Raw genomic sequence first — 15,000 nt, forward strand, 5'->3', positions numbered from 1 at the left:
TGCTGCGAAAAACTAGTAGTGCCCTCAACAGTTTGCCGCTTAAGGCACACTGTAAGCAGTAAACCCCTGCCCGACCGCCACAAATATTCTCAGAGGAGAGGCTTCAAATCCAGCAATAATATACAATTGTGATCCTGTTATAAAAGTTAATGAAACTTGTACGATTTTCACTCCTTCCTCCTCCTATTTTTATATATATTGTTATCCAAGCGTATCACCTTAAAGATTTCTTTTCTCTTATCGGCGAATTCCCGTCAAAGTTATTACCGCCATAAACGAAACCCCCTGATGGCCGTATCGGCCAACAATCCTTGAAGCTTTATGAATTATCGCCTGGTAAATGCAGACGATCTCCCGGGGAATGCAGGGTTTTTGGTGACGCTATCAGACCCATCCTCGGTGCTTGGGTACCTGTTCTACATCGCCTTATCTGATGACTGACTGACTGTCCCGACCGCGCCCTTTCTCCGCTGCATTTTCCACCAGTGCTTATTTAACTACACTCGCAGCTTTGCTTGGCGTCACATCACTGGCCATGTCACGCTTTAGTTGTTATAACAAACCCTCGAAGTAATTTGTTCCCGAAGGGAGTAGTGCCGTCAGTGCACCTCGCGCTGTGCACTGTAAGGCATTACTTCAGGTTCTTTGCAGCGTCCCTTCGGTCCCTAGCTGTGACTTCTTTTACTGTACCTCCATTCACATTCTGTCTTCCATCTTACTTTCCATCCTCTTCTAACAGTTGTTTCATAGCGCAACTGCTAAGTTTTCCTTCTAACAGTTGTTTCATAGTGCAATTGCGAGGTTTTCCTTCTATTGCAACTGCAAGGTTTTCCTCCTGTTACACCTTTTAGACCCCTTGCTCTCATTTTCCTTCGAGTTGAATGACGTCATAGGTCCCAGTGCTTGGCCTTCGACCTAAAGTGTATATTCTGTCTATTCTGTTTATCTGGAAGTAATTCATTACGATTCTGGACCGTGGAAGAAGCCCAGTCAGTAGACCGTAAAGCATAGTTTGAAAAAAAAATAAACTTTAGAAGTCTTAAGTGGATCTTGGAGTTCTTTTGAGAAAAAACAAGACGTAGTTCTACTGTGATTTATGTGAGGATCGGCACTTAACCCTGTTTGTTAAGACTCTTTCTACTCCACCAAGTTTAGAGCATGAAGAGTCATCAAAGTAACTTTGTCTAACTTATGATTCCGATCGTGTGGTGTGGTGTCCTTTCCGAGTTGAATTTCTTTTTTTTTTATTTTTTATTTCTTTTTTCGTGTGGATGTTTTACCAGCTGATTTTACAAAATGTTCCAAAGGGAAAAATCCATTCATAATTTCCTGAAGTTCTAATGTCGGAAAACTTTTTGCTCTCATGGTTTCAATGTTGCTAACAAAAAACAGATGCGTTTTTAAAACTGTTTCATAGATAGTATATTTTTTTAAACAAACTTCTCGTTCATCGATTTTAGTCTTGTGTTTCAGGGGAATATATATATATATATATATATATATATATATATATATATATATATATATATATATATATATATATATATATATATATATATATATATATATATATATATATATATATATATATATATATATATTCATATATTCGAAGAGTCATAATAATGCGAATTTTATATCTCAGACCGTCGTTGCCACAGTTCCTTCCTTCAAATTGAAAGCTCGCTGACTGAAAGCTTTTTCCTCTCCATTCATTATTCAACTTTGCCTCTCACAATTTCAGCTTTGTCTATTCTTGTCATATCTATATATGCATTTTTCCTTTTTATGTACCACTGCTCATCATGGACAGGTTAGCGCTTTAAATGCGTGTCTTCTCGGCTACATAGTGACCATAGAAAGCTACAGAATTTATCATAAATACAAGGAAATGAAATATTTATTTGATTTTATTTTAATTCGGTGTTTTATATAAAAAACTAATTGATTTTGTGTAGTTAAGCTTCAAATTATGGCAAAGGTTTTCATAATCCTCCAAGGTGTTTAAAATACCCTTTAGGATGGCAGAGTACACAAAAAAAAGTACACAACTTGCATCTTGATAGGTTCCGGTCGTTTAGGCATTTAGTAAATTACGAACTTCCCGTCGGAAGTGATTCAGGTACTTTTTGCGTTTCACTTCCATTGGTTGGAATAATCGCCGAAGAAACCGATTCTGTGAATATGTGATGGATCCATTGTAGAGGTTTTTTCCCCTTCGCAAAGTACAGTACGTTAACATACACGACAGTGGAAGTATTTCAGCTACAGGCATACGCTCTCTCTCTCTCTCTCTCTCTCTCTCTCTCTCTCTCTCTCTCTCTCTCTCTCTCTCTCTCTCTGGATGATGTCTTTGTGTTTTTATTTTACTAATCGCCTATCACAATATTACATTACTTGTAGTTCTTCGTTGGGCGAGCGGGTTCCGTTCTCAACTACCACTCTGTTGGCCGCGAGTTCGAATCTCCGACCGGCCAATGAAGAATAAGAGGAATTTATCTCTGGTGATAGAAATTCATTTCTCGCTATAATGTGGTTCGGATTCCACAATAAGCTGTAGGTCCCGTTGCTAGGTAACCAGTTGGTTCTTAGACACGTAAAATAAATCTAATCCTTCGGGCCAGCCCTAAGAGAGCTGTTAATCAGCTCAGTGGTCTGGTTAAACTAAGATATACTCAACTTTGTAGCTCGCGTTACCTGTTTGCCGTTGTACCAAGGATACGTTACACAAGAATGTAAATATGAGAGCTAACCCTAAAATAAAATAAATATCATAAGTATGGAGGTAAATTATTTTTTTTTTGTGAAATGAACTATCAGGGACTGGTAAAGAACAGGACTCTATCTCAAAACAATCCGTTAAAAAACCTCATCTCAAAACAATCCGTTAAAAAAAACCTTATCTGAAAACAATCCGTAAAAAAACCTTATCTCAAAACAATCCGTTGAAAAAACCTTATCTCAAAACAATCCGTTAAAAAACCTTATCTCAAAACAATCCGTAAAAAAACCTTATCCCAAAACAATTCGTTAAAAAACCTTATCCCAAAACAATCCTTTAAAAAACCCTATCTCAAAACAATCCGTTAAAAACCCTTATCTTAAAACAATCCCTTAAAAACCCTTATCTTAAAACAATCCCTTAAAAACCCTTATCTTAAAACAATCCCTTAAAAACCCTTATCTTAAAACAATCCGTTAAAAAACCTTATCTCAAAACAATCCGTTAAAATACCATATCTAAAAAAATCCGTCAAAAATCCCTTTCTCCTTTTGAATAAGTACCGATTTCTAATGTGGATAAAGTTGGAATAAGGTGCTTTCCGTTCCGTCATAAAACAAGGAAATCACGTGACAGTAAAGCTGATGTTTGTTTGTCGATAAAGTTCATAAGTTTGGAGCAAATTCTTTGAAATCCAATATGTAACTGAGAGGGATCTTGACTGAAAAAGATTTTTCAAGTTTAGAAATATACTCTTATAGGGCAAGATAAAGGCTTATGGCTTTATATATGCATATATATATACATATACATATATATATGCACATATATATGTACATATATATATTATATATATACATATATATATGTATTATATATGTGTATGGATATATACGTTTATAAATATGCTTATCATATGTAGATAGATAAAGTGTAAAATATGAAACGGTTCTTCACGGTTTACAAACATATGTGTGCTAATATGGATTAAATGTATTAGGTAACATGGCAGCATTTACAGGAAAATGGCAATTAAACATGGTTCCTTTAAAAAAATCTATGGTAGTGGAATTTTTTTAATGAATAAAAGCAGGTTATGATTTTCTAATCTCTATCCTGGTTTATAAGTGAAGTCTTGGATGTGGTTGTTGATACACACACACACACATATATTTATAATTATGAAGTGCTTGGATGTATTTGTTGATACACACACACACACACACACACACACACACACACACATATATATATATATGTATATATATATATATATATATATATATATATATATATATATATATATATATATATATATATATATATATATAGAGAGAGAGAGAGAGGAATAAAAGGTTCAAATTACCACTTTCATATTTCAAATGCAGGATTTGGAACTGTATTTAATGTCCCCACTTTTTTAATAAGAGGATAGTGAAAGTATTAGGGCAATAATTAATTAATTAACCAGCAAAAGGAATCATAAATGGTCGAAGAGAGAGAGAGAGAGAGAGAGAGAGAGAGAGAGAGCAATAAGATGGGGAACTAAAGATTAACAAAAATGTGCTTGCCAAGGAACATCTTGGATTATCACGCACGTACCCAATCTGGTCGAGATGAGTGTGGGATTTTCTTGTCACGAATTCTTGCTTGTCCTTTGCTTCGTTCTCTTTCGCTTCGGTTTTTTCATTTTTTAGGGGAAGATCTTCATTCATGACTCGAGAACAGTGGACTTTGTCGCTGTGAACAAGTTCGTATAAGACTTAGAAATTTCTTGTGATAGATAATGGCCTTTTAAAAGTTTTCGTAAAAGTCAAATCTGACGTATTTCTCGCTGGTATGATTATGCCAAGCAACTCCCAATTGCATTGTTAGGAAAAGAATATTTTTTAATATTTTCCATAAGGTTGGGATGATAAATATGGTTTTCAAATTGCATCCAAGCGACATCTATCAAAGGACGGTTCAAAGGGGTTGAGGTTTGGGGGGGAGCGGTCACTGCGTTCGTCTTTGTAAGACCCCATTGTACTGAAACTGCATCAACGAATAGGCATTTTCTTCAGGGCAAACTGCGTACACCACAGTTCCAAAAAACACAAACAATGATAAACGTTAGGAGGTATTCTGTAACGAATATAAATCCGTTTGCATCAGAATTCTAGAAGCAAATTCAGAGTCAACGGCCATCAATCTCTTGAAGTGGCAGTCATGTGGACTCTGCTGACATTAAATGTATGCAGTCCCCCATCACTGTGAAGAGGAATGTTGCTACCGCATCTTTCTGCAAGATTCGGTGAGGTCGTTGGTTTGTTTTCGTTTTCAGCATCTGAAGAGGATGCAAAAGAATGTAGATAGGTTTACGATGACGTTTTAAATAATACTGGGGCAAATGGCGCAACAGTGATTTTGCTTACATTTTTTCTGAAGGGAGTTTGCTAATGTGTTATATATAATGGTTGATCCGTATATATTTCAAGGCTTTATTAACAATTCATCATTATTCTTTAGACTGCAGTGTACGCAATCAATTTAGCATGGAATAGATGATAGAACAAGGATAGTGATGATGATGATGATGATTATTGTACTGTAAGCATATCAGTCTCGCTTGGAGTAGTGCTGTGACAATGAGATGATGATGATTATTATTTTTATCGTTACTGTTATAATTGCACAGTAAGCAAGCAGTCTCGCCCTGAATAGATGAAAGAGCAGTTATCATTATTAATTAATATTGTTATTATGCTTGTGCAGTTCTGCTCTCCCATTCTAGTTCTTCACGAGGAATTTAAAATTGTACTCATATGATAAACAAGACGTAAAAGAGAAAGAAGAGGAAGCGGAAAAATAAGAGGTAGTGATAAAATAAAAAGCATGACATACAGCAGAAATCAAGTCCATAAAAATCGGTTAAACATAAAACTTTTTAATTTAACAAAAGTGAAGAAGAATGACAATGAAAATCAGATCTAATTTTGAATCCTCCAGGTCTCAATTGTTTTAGTTAGAGTGCTTTTTACGATAGGTATTTGATCCCAATATTCGTTTGCAATGTTTCTTCGTTAATATTATTTATATTATTGTTGTTGTTGTTGCTGTTGTTGTTTTTGTCAGTGTCGTATTGTGATTGTTGTTTTTGGTTTTGTTGCTGCTGTTGTTGTTTTTCAGTCTTATATTGTAATTATTGTTGTTGATTTTGTTGATTAATTAATTCATGAATTTTAGGCATACATGCCAAGCACTGGGGCAACTAAGGCCATTCAGTGCTGAAACGGAAATTGACAGTGAAAAGGTTTGAAAGGTGTAACAGGAGGAAAACCTAGCGGTTGCATTGTGAATTAATTGTTAGGAGAGGGTGGACAGTAAGATGGAAGAAAGAGAATATGAACGGAGGTACAGTAAAAGGAATGAAAGAAGTTGCAGCTAGAGACCGAAGGGACGCTGCAATAACCTTAAGTAATGCCTACATTGCACCGTATGAGGTGCACTGACGGCACTATCCCCTTGCAGGGTGTTGATTTTGTTGCTGCTGTTGTTTTTGTCAGTGTTATATCGTAATTATTTTTGTTAATTTCATTCCTTCGCATCCAATTGCATCACGGTTTCTCTGAACACTGCCCTTCTTCCATTTCATCAGATCGACTCTGTTTATTTTGGTTTATCTTTCACCCTGACCTTGGATAGTGATGCTTACTTTTGTTTTTATCTTTGACCCTGACCTTGGATAGTGACGTGGACAAGCCATGCCCCTCTTCCTTGACTCTCTCGTATCCTGTTGCCGCACAGGATATCCTTGTAGATACACGGAAATGTTTCTCTGGGTTTATTTATTTCCCTTTTTTTAATTACAAAAGTTGTAAGATTATTATTGTTTTCACTAGATGTTGCCTATTCTTATGAAGATCTTAAATTAAAACAGCGTTCTTAAATAATTGGCAATACTGTGTAAAAGCTAAAGCAATGCACATACACACGCAGAGGTGCAGATAAAGTGTCATACCTATGCTCAAGTGTTGTATAAGTGTCGAGCTTAGGTGCTTTTCGTTTGTATATAAATAGTCTTAAGGAAAACACATATCGCCCGTAGGCCCATTCTGAAATTTCTTTTCACGTAGGTCATGAAAAACGAAATATATATTTCGGCCGTTCTATACCATTCTTAGTTCCCTTAGAGATGAGCAATGAACAATGTTTACTAAGTTTCATATGTATCAATATTTGTGGCCTTAAAGAAGAACAATTTACAGTGATCGGTTTACTGAAGCTACGCCTCGCAAATGATATAAAGGGGACAGGCATCCAAAAAACTAGCATTTTGCCAGACAAAACACAAAAAAACAAAACAATTGATGATATTTCCTGCTTAGCTTGTCGACGGAGCATGAGAGTCCATAGCCGCCCATATCCTGCGGTGTTGTGTTTATACTGCTGATTAAACAATGGTGTGATGCTATCCTGACCAACTTCCTTCCTTCCCTCAACCAAACCCTTGGAACCGGCGACGTGTTGATGACCGAATACAGAGCAGGGATATCGCACCCACGCTTTGATACCCGGGGTTTATATAGGGTGATAGTCCACGAGATATAGCCTATATATATAAGCAATTGGTTACGTTATCAACGGCAGTACAACGATACTGCGGTCTGTCTTCGTCAGATCAAAGGAGGCATTGCGCTAGGAAAACTAGAGGAACAGCAGTGGTGAGTTTGTTACGCTGTATTTGTTACGCAGATTTGTTTATTTGTGTGTCTTTGTCTGTTAGATTTATGTCTTATAAAATGTCAGAAATATGTCTTGAAATAGCGTCGATACCACTGATGTAGGCTGCCTTCACGTTTGATGTTAACCGTCTTCATTAAATATGATTGTTTTGTTGAGAGGTTTCACCCTCAACTGAGCATTTTCACCAAGACAACAAATTGTTTCGAAATCTCTTTCATTAACGATTTAGCATTTCCTATTTGGCTTTTGTAATGTAACTGCCACCGTCTGTAGACTTTTCAGCTACAGCACTTGAAAAATCGATGACCCATACGCTCTTAGCTTTTTATATTCTTAGCATACCATCGTCCCAGTCAGGTCGGAAAATAAAGCACGACATTTCTCCATCATAACGTAAGAACAGGCGCAACAAGAAACTTTAAATTTTGTATTAGTGATAGTCATCTCAAGGGCCCAAAAGCCTATTGATTTTGGAATTCAGGCTGCATTGATCGTTATTCTAGTGTAATGACTGGTTATGTACCTCGAACTTTATAATACCAAGGAAGGACTTCAAATGTTATTGCTCTTGACGCTGGTGCAGATCGAATAAGCAAATAATCCTCTCGAAGCTGTGACCAACCAGGAATCTTTGTTTATTTTATTTTATCTTTAGACTTTAGGCAAGGTTATCAACTCCATATACAGAGAAATGGTGACTCGTGTTGTAATATCATTAAAGGTGCGCCTAGAATTTAAAAGCTCTACAAGGTCATTGTAATGTTACGCCCTCCTAGCAGCATCAAAAGCTCTTGCCCATTTTAACCAAAACGAGGTCCTGAACACGACTCAAATTTTAATGGCCCCTACTATCCAAAATAAAGCAGTGGTTTAGCAATGGGACCCTTAATCGCTGGAGAAGGTATCGAGACTTTATATCCAGAATCAGAACTCCTAAAGACAAGGGCTGGTAGGATTCGCCAGTCAAAAAATTGAGGTTGCCTCATATTCCAGTTCTCTAGTTCCTTCTTCCGAATGACAGCATGCAGATCACATTTGAAGGTGGGCTTTTTTTAGTCCAAATTCAATAGGTTTCGTATGTTGTGAGTGATAATTCTTGCCAGAAAATATTACAAAGTGTCTCATAATACTGATTAACGTGTGATGAGATCTCTTTCCTCACATAATAACAGAAGCCCTAACGATCCCAGGACTTCAGATGTCGACAGAAAGCTTAACATCTTCAAAAGGGTTTTATTCATCGACAGGTCAACGATGGTTCCTTCTATAATTTTGCTGAGCCTATCTTGCGTGGCTGCGTCAGTAGTAGCAGGGGCAACCAGATCGAATCTCACAGTTGAAGCCCAGACTTCCCAACTCAGGGAGAGAGAAGAGACGACAGAGAAGAGCGCCCCTCAAGTTGTCTCCTACATCCCCACCACCAGTACCCGGGGTCTCGTCTACCCTAGCACCACTTACAATCCGAGTCAGTACAACCCGAACACCATTTACCAAAATCGAATCTACCCGACGAACTCCATACCCTACGACAGCAGTAATCCTGCCAGCAACCCGGCTTACAACCCATCCGTAGTGCCCACCCTTTATTACCCAAATCGCTTCTACACAGCCACGACGAATGGCGGGGGTTACCTCGGTAATGGAGTGACGGAGGCCTTCACTGTGCGCCGGGCATCTCCCTACGTCAGGGCCGGGTCCAAGGTCGTCTTCACTGAGACAGTGACGCAGGTTAGGCCTTGTTTGGTGACCGTGTGTTTCCATAGCCTTTTTTTTTTATTATTCCTTGTTTGTTTATGAATGCAGCTGTTGTTATTCGTTAAAACTAATATGTAATTTCTTTTTTTCAAAGAAGCGCTACGCATTCTTCATGAATGCAAAGCTTAGTCATGCATTTTATTTCATTCATGTTATTTTCTTCTAACTTCATGTAATGTTATTGCATTTCATAACTATTCCGGTGTTTTTAAGTACTGGTATGCGTCTTGACGTGGTATATCATTAATAAAGGTCTTGCTAATTCCTCTATTTGAAGGCTCTGTATTTATTTGATAATATTCAGTTTTACTTGTCCTGGATCGGTAATGAAAGGTAACTGTGATGTTTTCTCATCTACATGTATGCCATTGCAGCACTTCATTTGTGCTCTGGATTCATGTATATATATATATATATATATATATATATATATATATATATATATATATATATATATATATATATATATATATATATATATATATATATATAAATATATATATATATAAAATATATATATATAAATATATATATATATATATATATATATATATATATATATATATATATATATGTGTGTGTGTAAAAATTGCTTCTTTTTCCAAACGATGAAGACTGGAACGGGCTGGAACACAGCAAGAAGTGAATTCGTTGCCACTACCGCTGGACTCTTCTTCTTCACATTTTCAGCAGTATCTGATCGTTACTCTCACTTCAGGTAAAAATCGGGTGAATGAGAAGCTGTGCTATGTTCTATATGTTCTCAGTTGACGCCAGAAGGAATAAAAGTTAATTTTAGATTCATATAAACTATAAAGCACTGGAATTTTATAACTTGTGATTTTGTCGATCTTTGTGTATGGTAAGGTTGTAACACCTCAGTAGCATTTGCTTTTAAAGTCAGCGTAATTATTAATTTTGTTAGGTTATTGCTGCATTCGCACTGCTTATTGCTTTCAAAATGTCTTTGATGAGCGTTTGTTACAGTACTACTGTAATTTAGCGTCATTCTTTTTGGTCTCTTTGGGAACTGAGGTTGTAATTTATCCACGAAGCTATGATTTTAATTAAGAATTTGATCAGATTAATCTTTGTTGTGTTGTGGTGACAATCGCTTGTTGTAGTGATTACAACCAGATGTAAGTTATTTCATTCTTATTCTGTTGTCTTTCTAATTGCATGTTGTAGTGATTTCAAGCAAAATGTAAAATATTTATAAATTTTGCTCGTGCCTTTGTGGTTATTGTAGTTGCAATCTCGTGTTCCGGTGGCACTAACGCCTTTCGAAATGTCCTTTGCCCAGGGTCTCCCTCAAGAAAAACGAGCAGGACGTGGTGAGCGCCTTCGGGGATGCCAGTGGGTACCAAATGGGAAGCCAGAGTGCTTTGGTCAGTCTCTCGCCGGGAGATCGCGTTTACCTTCAGCTTCAGGAGGGCCAGTTACGCGAGGCAGCAGCCTCCTCCAGAGCTTACACCTCCTTCACTGGATTTCGAATTCTGTAGATATCGACCTGCAGAAGGAAAGTGGGGTCAAATTGCTGTGGATTTCGAAGATGTAGACTTTCACTGTAGATTTCGACCTGCAGATGGAAAGTGGGTTCAAATTGCTGAGATTGCGATGATGTAGACTTTCACTGTATTCAAAATAAAGACTTCCCTGATAGAGAATTATACTGAGAGCAGAATTCTGTAGATTTAGACTTACATAATTAAACCGAGTTCAAATTGCTGTAGATTTCGACATTGCAAACTTTCACCTTATTCAAAATAATGACTTACTGATGGAGATTCATATTATGCCCAGAATTCTATAGATTTCAACTTACTTAATTTAACTGGGTTCTAATTGCTGTAGATTTCGACGATGCAGACTTCCACTGTATTGAAAATAATGACTTCACCGATGGAGAATTACATTTGCCCAGAATTCTGTAGATTTCGACTTACATAATTAAACTGGGTTCAGATTGCTTTAGATTTCGACGATGCAAAATGTTATTGGATTCATAATACTGCAGACTATTACAATGCAGAATTCCTCAAGATTCAAGATTCTATAGGCTTCGAAGAAGAAGAATTCCACTGATTGATTTTCTCATCAGGGGCAAAATTGCACTCGCTGAATCTCTCCTCGTGAACCTATATAATCAACTTACTGGATTTATGAAGTGTGTTGTAAAATATGTCAAGTATATATCAAGCCATACTGATTAGGAATAAAGACTAAAACAGCCTACAGTTTTCCATTCTTTTTTTTTTTATAAATTACACAAATTGTGTTAGCAAAATATTAAATGAGAGTGCCTCGTATTGGGTGGGGAATTTTTTAACACTATGTAGCTCATAGGCACCCGTATGGGACTGGTTAAGAGTTGATATGTATGTCTAATGTTTGGATAGACTGTTGGCGTAACAACAGACGTTAAAATTAAGCACCAACATCCCTCTCCCGCACTGTCGCAGTTAAGGGTCGCAGCTTCATGCCATTTTGCTCGAGCTCGAGCTTTTCCAATTAGTAATATAGGTGACCATTCTTTATTTCTTTATTATATATATATATATATATATATATATATATATATATATATATGTGTGTGTGTGTGTATATATATATATATATATATATATATATATATATATATATATATATATATATATATTATATATATATATTTATATCAAATATAAAGCCCATAAAAACACCAAAATGTATGGGCTCCTTATATTTGATGGAAATCTGTTTTAACAGAAAATATTTCACAGTCATATTTATATCTATATATATGTTAGGTATATATAATTTTTGTGTTTATGCACTTAATCATCTTTTACTGAATAATAATTTTCGTATTTTCTAATATTGTTTTGGTATCCGTCCTTATTTTAACATTTCGATGTATGTGTGTGATAAACATCCCTGATAATACAAATTTTGGATGTCTTTCTCTTTCACCTTTGTGCTCCTTTGACTGAGAGAACGAAAAATAGTATAGAAAACTCACTTACCGAGAATTTAATGCTGTTCGTTCTGTGGATATTTCATGGATATGCAATTTAATTTCTTTAAATAATTTATGGGTTGACACGCGTTTTCATCTTTTTTATGATGCAGTTTTCTGTCGCTTTAACGGTCTGGAATGCTTTACAAATTTTGAAAAATGTAGTTAGAGGTATTGTGTCATTTAGTATAACCTTGATTATGCTTAAATATTGTTGATCATCATTATGTAATGGCCGATCCTAAGGGAATTCTGCCTCAGGTATCGTAACATGTTTTCAAGTTTTGAATCTAAATTTGACTAAATACTTTCTTAAATAAAAAAAATATGTTTCGGTTACTCCTTTATTTGTGTTGTCTGTTTACCATATAATTTCACAGTTGTAATGCAGTTAACACATTCATCAGCTACAAAAGATTATTCACCTAGTCATCTTTTTTTTATAGGATCTTCAAAAACTTCCTGAGTTATATATTGTGGTTATTGTTCTTTCCAGTACATTTCAAGCAAAGTTAATGACTTTATTGGATAGCCACATCGACTTCCTTTGCTAGAATATAGATAACTCTGGGGTCCCAGAACCTGAGGTTTTGGATGAATTGTCATAAGCCTTAGATCATCTTAGAGCATCTTTGTTCAAAGCTATAAAGTGAAATCCCTTTTTAGAACATTATCCAAGAAGAAATTCTGTTGCTGCAGAAAGTGGTACACAGAGACAGAAAAAGGTCATCCAGGTAAATCATAGGATACATTTGAACCCACACTTTTAATCTGTCGCACATTAGTGATACATTATTTGCGGTAATTTTCCCGTCCCGTTGAAAGGCTTTGAATCCACCTCCTCCTCAAGCCCACAGATAATCCTTTCGCCGAACTCCATTCCTGCTCTGGAGGCGATCGTCGTGCAGGCTGACACCGCCAGTGTCTCTGCAGCCAGCTGGACCAAGCTCTTTATGATTTTCTTTTTCTCTTCGCTCACTGCCATATGGAGCGCCGAGGGCTGAATGTTAGACTTAGCAACCAGAGCCCCCGCCCCCTTTCCAAGGATCCCGTCCACGATCACGCCCGCCACCGCATCCACCCATTTCCCGGGGTTCTTGGGGTCGCTCAGAGGCTTCAGGATGCCCTCCGGTTTGAACCTGCGAGAAACCCCGAACTCAGACAGAGTGATGATGCTGTCCATGGCGGAGCCAGCGGCCATTCCGCCCAGCGTGGCACCCACGGGGCCACCGACGAAAAAGCCGCCGATGCCGCCGGCTATAGCTGCAGACGTGTGAGACGACGCCTTCATGGCAACGTCACCCCTGTTCTTGTCCCCGCAGGCGTAGTGGATGCCGCCCTTCAGATGACCTACCAACGGCACGCTATCCACAAGGCCGCCCACAACTCGCAGGAACTCTAACTGGGTCCTCCGGGCGGCAGCTTTGTCTCCCTTGGAGGCTTGGACGGCGGAGGTGACCTGAGAAACCACGGGGCATTGCCTAATGAATCTCTCCTGGGTCTCCTTGGCGCCCTTCCGGTCGCCGAAGGTCGCCTGCACGAGAGACTTGAACTGGGATGCTACTGGTACCCAGTCGACCATTTTTGTTGTTGTTCCTAATTCAGGGCGGAAGGAGTGGATACTCAGTGCCTGAAATAAAAGGAAAATATGCTGAAACTCCTTATAATAATAATAATAATAATAATAATAATAATAATAATAATAATAATAATAATAATAATAATAATAATAATAATAATACCTCGGAAGAAGACCCTCTCTTAAACAAACTTCAGTGAACAGAATGACCATCTGGGTGCCGTTGAGTTTATATTGTTGTTTCTCAATGTCTTCCCTATAATTTACCTGCTGTTACAAAAAAACTCATTCGAGAGATTGAGAAACTACAATAATAATAATAATAATAATAATAATAATAATAATAATAATAATAATAATAATAATAATAATAATAATAATGAAGCTTGAGAAACACATTATGGCATGTATCAGAAATTTGATTTTTAACAAATCCATAGTCATAATTTGATGTATGTATTTGATCATTTGAATGTATGGACAGAAGTAAACTAAAAAAAATTATATAAATTATATAAAGAAATTATATGAATTATATAAAAATTATATAACCAAAGGACGACTGCAAGAACAGAAGAATTCAAAGATACAAATAACACAGACTCTTTCCAATTGTTTAGGGGCCTGCTCTCCTTATGGCCAAGATTGCATAGACCCCGTAGGGGGGCAGTACTTTGCTGCAACCCCTCTCATTCTTTTTACTGTACCTCCGTTCATATTCTTTCTTCCATCTTACTTTCCACCCTCTCCTAACAGTTGATTCATAATGCAGCTGCGAGGTTTTCCTCCTGTTACACCTTTCAAACCTTTTTACTGTCAGTTTCTATTTCAGCGCTGAATGACCTCATAGGTCCCAGCGCTTGGCCTTTAGCCTAAAATCTATATTCTATGATTGCATACTTGAAGACGTTGTTCTCTTTAGCCTCTTCCATCATCCCAAGAATCTTTGCTTGGGACAGTAGAAATATATGTAGCCTTACGGGCTTTAGAAACGGATCTGAAAATCATAGTACCCATAATGTCGCCTTATTTACTGAAAGGTCTATTACTGCACAATCAAGAGTCTTCATAGACTATACAATTGCAGCTTCAAATACTGTTAATGGCCAGCTTCAATTTCAGACTCCCGCTTTGGTTGTCATTTTTATTTATTGCTCTTTTATTTTGGATTACACTTAGACTTCACAACTTCCCTAAACTGAACACACACACACACAAACA

At 37.0% G+C, this 15,000-nt stretch overlaps 2 protein-coding genes across 3 annotated transcripts in view; one reads left to right on the forward strand and one right to left on the reverse strand.

Annotated features, from left to right (window-relative positions):
- Positions 1 to 10,848, forward strand: part of LOC136847497 (cerebellin-3-like) — a 306,286-nt gene extending 295,438 nt beyond the window's left edge. Inside the window, exons 3-5 of the mRNA XM_067119239.1 lie at positions 8,695 to 9,175; positions 9,817 to 9,920; positions 10,506 to 10,848. Of these exons, the coding sequence (XP_066975340.1) occupies positions 8,695 to 9,175; positions 9,817 to 9,920; positions 10,506 to 10,704 (784 nt within the window). The 3' untranslated portion in view covers positions 10,705 to 10,848. The remainder of the gene's footprint in view (positions 1 to 8,694; positions 9,176 to 9,816; positions 9,921 to 10,505) is intronic.
- Positions 10,849 to 12,951: 2,103 nt separating this feature from the next.
- The window catches only part of LOC136847481 (uncharacterized), a 4,854-nt gene continuing 2,805 nt past the window's right edge, over positions 12,952 to 15,000 (reverse strand). For both annotated transcript variants that reach the window (XM_067119227.1, XM_067119231.1), the window contains exon 2: positions 12,952 to 13,830. In XM_067119227.1, coding sequence (XP_066975328.1) covers positions 12,982 to 13,782 — 801 coding nt within the window. In that variant the 5' untranslated portion in view covers positions 13,783 to 13,830 and the 3' untranslated portion in view covers positions 12,952 to 12,981. The remainder of the gene's footprint in view (positions 13,831 to 15,000) is intronic.

This window comes from Macrobrachium rosenbergii, chromosome 2 (genome assembly GCF_040412425.1).
Source record: "Macrobrachium rosenbergii isolate ZJJX-2024 chromosome 2, ASM4041242v1, whole genome shotgun sequence".
In the NCBI taxonomy this organism is placed as follows: Eukaryota; Metazoa; Arthropoda; class Malacostraca; order Decapoda; family Palaemonidae; genus Macrobrachium; species Macrobrachium rosenbergii.